Consider the following 11832-nt stretch of genomic DNA (forward strand, 5'->3'; position numbering starts at 1 on the left):
AAGGGAAACCAATATTCATAAGACAGTCAAGCATCTTAGTATTATTTCTATATTTCTCCTCTTCAGACTATACCTTGATTCCTGTATCACAGAGCCCTGTTATTCCAAGCTTGAGCATGCATCACTATTTACCTCAGTCCCATTTAGCCCATGCAAACCTGCTTGAGTGTTCATCCATCCCTCCCTTCTTGTATATTGCCTTCCCCAACACCTGAACTATGATGTGTCTGCCCCCTACCCTGTGCTCTACTGTCACCTTCCTCCACCTCTCCCAAATACCCCCACCCTCACCAGTAACCAACAAAGAAGTTTTTTTCCCCCTTTTAGTATTGGTATTTTTCTTAAGCTTTTATAAATAATGGTATTGTGCAATATTTGTCCTTTTGTTACTAATTTCACTTAGCATAATATCCTCAAGGTTCATCCATGTTATGTGGTGGCTTGCAGCTAGCTTCCTTTTTATTCTTCAAGGTAGCATAATATTCCATTGTGTGTATTTACCAAAGTTTGTTTATCCATTCTTCCTATGAGACAGCAGCTCAGGCTGTCTCCAACTTTTTGCTGTTGTGAATAGTGCTGCTATGAACATCGGTGTGCATATATCTACTCAAGTTACGGCTCACAGTTCTTGTGGATATATATACCAAGTAGAAGAAATGCTGGATCATAAGGTATTTCTATTTCCAACTTTCTGAGGAAGCATCATTTTCCAGAGTGGTTGGACCATTACGCATTCCCACCAGCATTGCAGGAGGGTCCTAGTCCCTCCATATCCTCGCCAGCATCTAGTGTCCTATGCAGTTTTGAACTTCGCTGTGATTATTGGTTTGAGATGTTATCTCACTGTTGTTTTGATTTGTATCTCTCTAATGGCTACTGATCGTGAACATTTCTTCTGTTTATTGGCTGCCCGAACCTCTTCCTTGGTGAGGTGTCTGTTCATATATTGTGCCCATTTTTTAATTGGGTTGTCTTTTTCTTGTAGATGTGTTGTAGTTTCCTACAGATTTTAGAAATTAGTCTCTTGTTTGATATGTCATTGCAAAATATTTTTTCCCATTCTGTGGGCTCCCTTTTTACTGTTTTGGTGAATCCTTTGATGCACATACGTTTCTAATTTTTAGTATGTCCCAATCATCTATTTTGTCTTCTTTTGTTTGTGTAGTTTTCACAATGTTTAGTAGTGTGCCCAGTATCAGAGCCCTTTAATTTGTCCCTATTGTTTCACTGATGACGTTTATAGCTCTGGGATTCACATTTAGGTGTTTAATCCATGCTGAGTTGACTTTTGTATACGGCATGAGGTAAAGGTCTTGTTTCAATCTTTTGCATATTGATTTCCAGTTCTGCCAGCACCACCTGTGAAGAGACTATACCTTCCCCACTCAGTGTACTCTGAGCCTTTGTCAAAGGCTGTATGTGAATTGGCTAATTTCTGGGTTCTTAATTCTGTTCCAATGAACTATGTATCTTTCATTGTACCAGTACCAAGCTGTTTTGACCACTATAGCCATGTAGTAAATTTTGAAATCAGAGAGTGAGAGGCTTCCAACTTCATTCTTCTTCTTAAGCAGTACTTTGCTTATCCTGGGTCTCCTTACTTTCCATATAAAGTTTCTAATTGTTTTTTCCCATCTCTCTAAAGAATGTCATTGGATTCTGGATTGGGATTATGTTATACGTGTAGATTGCTTTGGGGAGTACTGACATTTTCACAATGTTAAGTCTTTGTATCCAGGAGCATGGTACATTCTTCCATTTCTGTAAGTCTCTTTTGGTTTCTTGTCATAGTGTTTTGTAGTTTTCATTGTATAGGTCCTTTGTTTCTCTGGTTACATTTATTCCTCAATATTTCATCCTTTGGGTGGCATCGTAAATGGTATTGCTTTCCTAATGTCCTTTTCTACGCTGTCACTATTAGTATAGAGGCATCCAACTGATTTTTGTTAGTTGATCTTGTACCCTGCCAGTTTGCTTAATCTTCCGATGAGTCCCAGTAGTTTTTTTGCCAAGACTTTGGGGTTTTCTATGTATAAGATCATATCATCTGCAAATAGTTTTTCTTCCTGTTCACCAATTTGGATGCCTTTAATTTCCTTGTCTTGCTGTATAGCTCTTGCTAAGACTTCCAACACAATATTGAATTGGAGTGGTGATAATACAGGGCATCCTTGTCTGGTTCCTGTTCGCAGAGGGAAGGCTTTCAGTTTCTCTCAGAAATGACATTCATTAAAGGGCTTTTACAGCAAGCTAAAAGTCAAACAGTACACAGGAGCAATGAGCACAGCTAGTGCTAGATCTTGCTTTCTAATACAGTCCTCCAGTAAAAGGAAGAAGGAAACCCTGGAGAAATTCCTAATTCCAGGATTGACAAACAGCAAATATACAAAACAGACCAGGAGCACAATGCAGTGTGAGAAAGTAAGGAACTGCTCAAAGAACCAAAATGAAACAAAGCAAAGCAAAACAAGCTTCCACATTTACATTGATTGAGTATGACAGAGGGAAACAGGACTTAATTAAGTAAAAGAGCTCCTTCCTAATGGCCAAAGCTGAATAATCTGAACCACCAAATAAAGTGTTGGATTATAACCTAAAAACAAATACTTATGACTCCATACTGATAAAAGTAAATGATAAAATAAATAAATGAATGGGGAACACAGACAAATTTTACATGCAAAATACATTCAAATCATTTCTGTAGGCAGTCAGCCCTCAAGGAGGAGGAGCATAATTCGCACTCTGATGTGGGCTGCATAGTGACTACCTTCCAAAGAGACCAGTTCGGAGTTCGGGAAGGGAGAGGAAGTAAGTTAAGGAACCTAGCTGAAGCCAGGCAATCAAAGTAACACCAACAGTGATGTCATACTGACAGTGGGTATACCTGGTGTGGCCACCCTAGACAAGAGTCTATGGGTCGCCAAGAGTCATAAACAACTCAATGGCACTTAACAAAAACAACAACAACAAATCTTTGCCATAATTTGATGAGAATGGCACTTCACCTCTGTAGTCTTCCATTCCTCCAGTCTCAGCATGAGAAAAACATCTGACAAAATCCCTTCAAACAAATCCCAAATCTACAAAACACCTGACTAGTGCTCCTGAAAATTGGCATGGCCATCAAAAACAAGCAAAGTCGGAAAAACTACCACAGCCAAGAAGCACTTAACAAAACATGCCTACTAAGTGTGAAGGTATCCTGAACAGAATCCTGGAATAGAAAAAAGGACATTAAGGAAAAACTGAGGAAATCTAGTTATAAAAGGTAGAGTGAAGGTAGTAAAAACGTAACAATATTGGTTCATTAATTAGGACAAATATAACATGTTAACAAGAGGGGAGCACAGGTATGGGGTAAACAGGAATGCTGTACTATCCTTGCAGTAATTCTGTATCAAAAACTGTTCTAAAAAATTATTTTAACACAACCAAAGGACACTGACTGCATGGCAAAGGTGATGCTAAAGAATGAAGACCAGCTGGTTAAAGAGTTAATTCCATGTGTTTTCTGATGAGCTATATAAAAGCAGAAAAAGACAAAGAGTAGAAGAGTAGATGCTAGTCTTACCTATTCTTTTTCAGTTTGGCTTCAGCCGAGGGCATATTTTCTAAGCAACTGGGACAATAATGAGAATCCACCTAGAAGAAAAGAAGAAATCACAAACATCAGAGGACAACAACTCAATTTAGCCTATGTGTATGTGTACCCTACGTGACAGATGGTAGGTTTGTACTATACTGCAGCAGCAGTGAGAACCCACTAGTGCAGCAAATAACCTGGTTGTTTTAGGGTTGGGGGCTTACTCTGTAACCACCTGCTTTTTTTAATCTCTGGATTTTCTATTTTTCTGTTCTTATCTTTCCTGACCATCAATATTTTCTGCGTATCAGAGTTCAATGTGTTAAATGTATTGAAAGTAACTTATGTAATATTTTAAAATTCCAACTGAAAAATTATAGTTATCTAATGAATGGATAAGTACATAACCCGAATTTTGCTTCATTTGAAGAAATAACTTGATCATACTTAGTTAAAGGACATTAAAAAAAAGTTTTCTAATTGCACAAGAGCCACAAGTTCAGGGTTGAAACTCCAAGTAGCATTTATAAAATCAGCAGTAGCCAAGTAATTCAGAGATTTTTAAATGAAACACTAAAGCAACTAAAGTTATCAAGATAGTCTGAACATAAAAAGGTAAGTCAAAGTCCTGATGTGGCGCTGTAGGATAAGCACAAGAGTGCTACTGCTAACCCACCAACCACTCCTCAAAAATTCTATAAAGGGTTGCTATTAGTCAGATCTGACTTGATGGCACGTAACAACAATAAGTAAAAAAGTGTTGCTATTAGGGATCCTGTTTATACGTGTACAGATTTAGTCCAAAAATAATGTGTTTAAACATGTCTCTCTGATCAGTTTGGCTTCAGACAAGTTATTTCAGTAATACATTTATCTTAGTCTTATTAGAATACCCCTCACACATACCAAAACAAAAACAAAAAACATGGTCTAATTAAAAAAACAACAACACACACACAGTCTAATCAAAACAGTGGTTTCAGAGGGGCTCTGATAGGTCAACTCATTTCAAGGTAGAGGGGTCAGCTGAGAGGTTATGGAGACTAGTTTTTGAAATCTCAAAGGACACAGAAAGATCACAGGAGCCTATTATGATGAAGTTTTAAGAAAATTGAGAACTATATTGGTGAGGATAAGGCCAAGAAAATTGTACCCAGGCATTTCCCCCCCTAAAACGACAATACACCTGTTAATTCTTTGAGGTTTGCAAGGGCTGCCCTAAGAGAATTTCATTGGGAAACCTCATCCCATTCACCCTACAGCCCTAGCCTTGTCCCTTCAGGCTTCTTTTTGTTCCCCAAACTCAAAGAACAGGTCAAAGGAACATGACTTGAGTCCCTAGAGGATACCCAAACTACTGTTTTGACTGGGTGTAAACCCAAGGGTGCAGAATTTTTTTTTTTAAGAGATGTTAAGTGCTGTCGAGTTGGTTCTGACTCATAGCGACCCTGTATAGGATTCCCAAGGAGCAGCTGGAGAGTTTGAACTCCTGACCTTGTGGTTCAAACTGACTTTGCAGTCCAGTGCTTTATCCCACAGCCAGAGAAGAGACAGACATGGAAAGACTGCCTTCAGAAGATAGAGGATATGTTGTAAAAAAAATAGCTTCACATTTTGATATTGTTTGCTAAAGGTTTCTATGAAAGGAGGTCTGGTAGCGTAGTGGTTACAAATCGGGCTGCGAGCCACAAGGTCAGCAGTTTGAAACTACCAGCTGTTCTGCGGGAGAAAGATGAGGCGTTCTGCTCCCGTAAAGATTTACAGCCTCGGAAACCCTGTACGGGGTCGCTATGAGTCGGAACCGACTCCATGGCACATAACAACCTTTTGACTTATCCTTGTATTTAACTCAAGAAAGTAGTCTAAATATTAAAATCTTTGTGCTTTTAAAGGCTGAACAATTATTTTCTTTAAAGTAGATAGCTGATTTGGACAGTATGAGAATTCTAGTCATCTGCAAATGGGTAGTTTAATACGAACATTAGTTGTGGTTGTTAATGTTAATATGGACATTAGTTGTCGGTTCCGACTCATAGTGATGACCCTGTATGAGGTTTCCGATGAGCAGCTGGTGACTTTGAACCACTGACCTTGCAGTTTAAACCAACCTCTTGGTTGAGTGCTTATCCTATGGTGCCACACAACCTAATTATAATGAAACTCTTATCATCTGCAATAATCTTTGAAAAGGAACATAAAATACAGTATTGCCAAATAATATTTACAAAGACTATCACAAAAGGCAAAATATAATTGATTCCTTCTTGTCCATTTCCAAATTGTGCTCAATCCCTTCAGATGCACTTTCAGTCCCAGCTTCTCTATTAAGATTTTTCTGGGCTGCCCTCATTAGCCTCATCCTTTCCCAAACTCTGATGGTCTCTGCGTCAGTCTATGAAAGATGCACTCACACATTGAATGACCCAGCTGAAGAGATATGAAACCCTAATGCCTTACAGAATCTGATCCAATAAATTCTGGTGGTGGAGCTGAAAAAGAAAGTACTATAGAGAGGGACTGCCAAGAAGATACACACACCCTACATAACACATGCAGTATGGCATTGATTTTTCTTGTGTTATCTGTTCTATTAGCACTTTGTGTGTGTGTGTGTGTGTGTGTGTGTACAGAATGAATGTACATGTGCATGTTATTCATGGAGTCCTAGTGTGGTGCTGTAGGCTAAGCAGTGGACCGCAAATTTGGTCTGAATTGCAAGACTGGCAGTTCAAACTCACCATCTGCTCCTCTGAAACCCTATACAAGGTCACTATGAGTCAGAATTGACACAAGCCACTTAACAACAGCACATAAGAGGGGACTTCAAAAAGTTAGTGGAAAAAAGGAACTAAAAAGAATGCAAATTTTCCATGAAATTTTGAAGCACCCTTCTATGTATAATAAATAGATATATGGTACATGGAGTCCTGGTGTGGTGCTGTAGGACAAGCACTGGGCTGCTAACCACAAGGTCAGCATTTCAAACTCACCAGTCACTCCTGAGAAACCCTATACAGGGTCACTATGAATCAGAACCAATTCGACAGTACTTTAACAACAACAGTATACAACATTATCATATTGTGGTTTGATTTTTTTTTCTCCTGTATTATTTCACTGCTTTCCCAGACTATTCATAATATTATGAAAAATATTCCCAATAAAATAAAAATTATTAATAACACTATGCAAAATGGCTTGCAGTAAAGAACATGTTTTTATACACATTTTTAACAGTCTAGGGGTCTTCAGTACAGTGCTCCGAGTCAGGCTGTTGAGGTCAATTTCTGATGCTTCCTCCCATCCCCACACTGCCCCCTCTGTGACCTAGGGTCTGTGCCTTTACCTGTCAAATGGTTTTCTACAAGTATCCATTTCATTAGTTTGTAGGAAGGAATGAAGGAGATTACTTAAAGCACTTGGCATATAAAAAGTACTAACTAAAAGGTAACTCATATTACTGTCAGCTTTTCCTTCATTAGATGTTGAGTTATTCAACAACGGTACATGTCAGATTCACCTTTTACTTCCCAAAGATCACCGAATGAACATGACATGCCAAGTGCTGCACAAATTTTTGGTTGCTGATTTTGGGGGGAGGGGTGTAGACTTTCTACGTTTTGAGCAATCCCATCTTCAACTCAGCTCATCCCACCCCAACCTATTCCCTACTGCAGGCCTGGACCTGCGCCAGGGAGGAAGGCAAGGCAGTCTGAGAGGGCTCGGTTTCTGGTCAAAATAGGGGCAGCACTTCCAGGAGGGGTGGGGCATTAAAGAGAATACTGCGTCCCTTCGTCCCTCAAATCCACCCTGGCAAAGGTGTCTCGTTCCTCACGTTGTCTGAACTATGTACCCTACACTTCTTTCTTCCTAAACCACCCGAAAGAAAGCCGGGGTTCCTTCCCTTCCCAGTTAAATTTGTCCAATCAGCTGGCGCCCTAGAACCAAAAGATCCGCTCAGCCCCACCCAAGGCCGCTCTCCTCTACAAGTGACAAATAACAAGCAAATTAAATCGCCGACAAATCTGAGGGACAGAAAACATAACCAATCAACAAGCCGGGAAAATGACAGCCGGCCTCCAATCAGGGAAACTTCCCCGCCAGTAGCGGTGACTAGGATGAACACCCCCGCCCCCACCCTCAACAAGCACACACCCATCTCGGGACGACTCCGTTACCTCGTGAGACACACATTCCAGCGACCGCAACTCGCTACAATAGCGACAGAAGTAAAGCTGTGAGAGCGGAGCCCGAACCTTCTTTTCTCCCTGGACTAGGTAGAGAACCCTCTCGGATTGCAGCAAGGACGCCATCTTGAAAAAGGAGGAGTCAACGGAACTCCGTGGGTCACGTGACAGTAGATCTGCGTTTCCCTAGCCGCCTTCCTACGTCTTTCAACGTAGACTTAGACGTACGGTTCTGAATTAAAAGGACTGTCTTCTGGAGGAAGTGCGCGTGCGCATTGGGTTTTAACTTTCCTACCTTTTGGCAGCTTCGCCAGCGTTATTGGTAGTCAGCCGATTGAAGGCAATTCGGCCCTTTCTTGGTTTTTACATTACATTTTATTGTGATAAAATACGAATTATACAACAAGAATTTTCGCTCTAACCATTTTTAAGGGTACACAGTGACATTAATTACATTTACAATGTTGTGCAACCCTCACCACTATTACCAAAACATTTTCATCAACCCAAACAAAAACATTGTCTATTATGCAATAACTTCCTTTTTTCCCTTCCTCCAGCCCCTGCTAACCACTTGTCTACTTTGTCGTTGCTGTTAGATGGTTTCAATTCATAGCAACTGTATGCACAACAGAACAAACACTGCCAAGCCCTGCAACATCCTAACAATTCTTGTTACGCTTGAACCCATTACTGCTGTCGCCATTTCAATCCATCTCTTTGGTGGTCGTTCGCTTTTCCCCTGCCACTCCACTTTACCAAGAATCATGTTCTTCTCCAGGGACTGGTCCCTCCTGTTACTAGGTCCGAAGTATGAGAGATGAAGTCTGGCCATCCAGGCTTCTAAGAAGCATTCTGGCTGTACTTCTTACAATAAAGGTTTGTTTTTTCTTATAGCAATCCATGGTACTTTCAATATTCTCCTCCAACACCGTAACCCAAATGCATCAATTCTTCTATGGTCTTCCTTACTCACTGTCCAAGTTTCACCTGCATATGAAGTTACTGGAAATACGATGGCGAGGGTCAGGCGCACACTAATTCTCAAACTGACATCTTTGCTCTTCAACACTTTAAAGAGATCTTGTAAAGCTGACTTGTTTAATGTAATACATTATTTGATTTCTTGGAGCTCCTTATATACCTTGAGTATATGTAAGTCAAGGAGCTCTGGTAGCATAGTGGTTACGAATTGGACTGCGAACCGCAAGGTCAGCAGTTTGAAATTACCAGCCATTCCGCAGGAGAAAGATGAGGCGTTCTGCTCCCGTAAGGATTTACAGCCTCTGAAACCCTGTACAGGGTCGCTATGGGTCGGAACCAACTCGACGGCACTTAACAACATATTCTAGGTATACTCAAGGACTCCTGGTATGGCACTGTAGGATAAGCACTGGATTGTGAATCCAAAGGTCAGTAGTTCAAATCTATTAGTTGTTCCTCGGAAACCCTGTTCAGGATTGCTAAGCATTGGATTCAACTCGACAGGTTATTGAACAACATCATTAATATAGTATGCAAGTAATATTATACTAAAGATAATTTTAAAAACGGTTGCAGAGGCCCATTGATAGGGAATTGTCAGAGGTTCAAGCTATGGGTTTCAGTTCCCTGCCACGTATGTCTCTTGGCCTCTTTCTGTTATTTTCTGTTTTCAGTCAAGATCCATCTGACATCAGCAATGGTTTCCCTTGTTCCACATCCTTGTATGAGTCTGGCTTGAACCTCTGGCAGTTCTCTGCCAAAGTTCTTTAAAAAAATTTTTATTTTTTAATGTTTTACTGTGAATTATGTGATAGTTTACATGGGAGAACACTAGTTTTACATTCATCCTATCGTATATCGTTTCATTGCCATGGTTACAATCCCCTACATGCATCATCAACCAACCAAAGGGTATGCCATGCAAGCCTGCCCCCCACCCCCCAGTCATCAGCACACAGCCCCTCTCCCTCTCTGTGTCTAAAGTCCCCAGCTGCTCCATCTCTCCACATCATTGTCTCTGCCTCCATCTCAGGCATCACTGCTTCTCTGGGTAGGGTCCTGCTCTCCGCTATTCTCCCGTGATGGATCCAGGGACCTCCACTCCTAGACTGCAAAGTTAATCACTCCCCTCCTTGCTACAAAATGTCTACCTTTACATTTCCAACCCTCACAATCAGTTATGATAATAATTCTTCACTGCTATATCACAAGAGACCTATCCACATTTCATTTCATCAGCCCCACCCAGACAGATTGGATACTACTCAGTGGAGATTCTACCTTCCTCCACTCGCTCTGGATCTAGATTTCCTCTTGAAAGCTTTTAAGCCAATCACTTCTTGCCTTTGAAGCCCCCATTTTGGGTAGCCAATGTCCAAGATGCCCATCCCTGTCTGCTCGTGTATTGGAGGGGCTGGGAATGATCCTTGCTGTAAAGATTTGTTCCCTCTTTTGAGCTACTGCTTCCATAGGTGCAGGTCAAGTTTGTCAAATTGTATCAGATTGCTCTTTTTTCCCCTCTTCTTTCTTCTTCTGGTTGAGCTCTGATCATCCAGTCATTGAAGCCAGATCGAGTGGGTATTATCTGCAAGTGTGGGTGTTCTTGTGCATATGCCCTCTCTTCTCATCAGCTGGACACTTCACTCTCTACTCTAGTCTTTTGTGGTTATGTCACTGACTCTGGGCCCAAGAGTCCCCAGGTCTTGCCACACTGCTGGCCAACCAGGTCTTCACCCGGGTTCACAGGAGTCTATTGAAAGTTGTAGGGCTTAGCTCGCAGCTTCATTCCTGTTTTCCCCTCACTTCCCCTTATCTGTGACGAATGTGGTGACCAATTAGAGCGTGTATTCCCATTGAGTCTTAGTCTTAGAAGGGGGTTTGCTCTGAGGGGACCTGACCACTTGCCTTGCTGTCTCCTGGGTGAGCAACTTGCTTGTTCTTATAGTAATCAATCAGACTACCTATATTGTTTTGTATTTTTCCTGTTGGTCTTTCTTTCAAGAAGTATCTTCCGTTCTTCTAGCCACTCCAGGCTGATCTGCTTGTCCTTTCAAATGGAAATTTCCCTCCTCAGAAGATTCTGGATGCTGTTCAGGATTCCACCTATGGTCTTATGTTATGCAGAGGTTCTGCAGGAAGCCTCCTTCACAGAGCACCTTGTAGCCTCATTTTAGGTATTCCAATCAGTTATAGGCAGAAGATGGACTTACAGGCTTTCTATGGTGATGTTTCTGGCTATTCCTTTCTCTCCCCCTCCTGTTTCTATTTTATAATATAATGCAAGGAAAACCAAGATTCAAAAGACAGCCAAGCATCTTAACATTATTCCCCCCGTTTCCCATTCCAACAACGTCTCAATCTCTGTATCCCAGAGCCCTGTAGTTACAAGGTTGTGTATACATCATTCTTTACCTCTGTCCCACTTAGCCCATTCAAACCTGCCTAATTGTTCTCCCATCTACTTTGTTCTTCCATTCTCCTATCCCTTCTTGTATATTGCCCCCCTCCCTGCCAATGTACTTTTGCAGTTGTTTTTGAATTAACTTTAGCAAATTTTTACTTGCATAAGATATTAATGTTATTGTCCTATGATTTTCGAATTCTATTGGGTCACCTCTTTTTGGAATGGGCAAAACAAGGATCTCTTCCAGTCAGTTGGCCAGGTGACTGTCTTCCAAATTTCTTGGCATAAATGAGTGAGTACCTACCATGCTTCATCAATTTGTTGAAAGATTTCAATTTGTATTCCATCAATTTCCAGTGCTTTATTCTTTGCCAGTGTCTTCAATTGCACCTTAGACTTCTTCTTCCAGTATCAGTGACTCTTTATCATATACTACCTCTTGAAATGGTTGAGCATCAATCATTTCTTTTTGGTGTAATGACTGTTGTTTTACTTTGGGTACTTCTATATCTGAGTTGAAGGAGCTCTGGTAGCGTAGTGGTTACGAATCGGGCTGTGAACCCCAGGATCAGCAGTTTGAAACTACCAGCTGTTCCGCGGGAGAAAGATGAGGCGTTCTGCTCCCATAAAGATTTACAGCCTCGGAAACCCTGTATAGGGTTGCTATGAGT

At 41.0% G+C, this 11832-nt stretch overlaps 1 protein-coding gene across 2 annotated transcripts in view; it reads right to left on the bottom strand.

Annotated features, from left to right (window-relative positions):
* Window positions 1-7899, bottom strand: part of DCTN4 (dynactin 4 (p62)) — a 50899-nt gene extending 43000 nt beyond the window's left edge. For both annotated transcript variants that reach the window (XM_006863889.1, XM_006863888.1), the window contains exons 1-2: window positions 7765-7899; window positions 3575-3645 (exon numbers count right to left, since the gene is read on the bottom strand). In XM_006863889.1, the coding sequence (XP_006863951.1) occupies window positions 3575-3645; window positions 7765-7899 (206 nt within the window). The remainder of the gene's footprint in view (window positions 1-3574; window positions 3646-7764) is intronic.
* Window positions 7900-11832: the final 3933 nt, after the last annotated feature.

The sequence above is a fragment of the Chrysochloris asiatica genome, unplaced genomic scaffold (genome assembly GCF_000296735.1).
Source record: "Chrysochloris asiatica unplaced genomic scaffold, ChrAsi1.0 scaffold00057, whole genome shotgun sequence".
In the NCBI taxonomy this organism is placed as follows: domain Eukaryota; kingdom Metazoa; phylum Chordata; class Mammalia; order Afrosoricida; family Chrysochloridae; genus Chrysochloris; species Chrysochloris asiatica.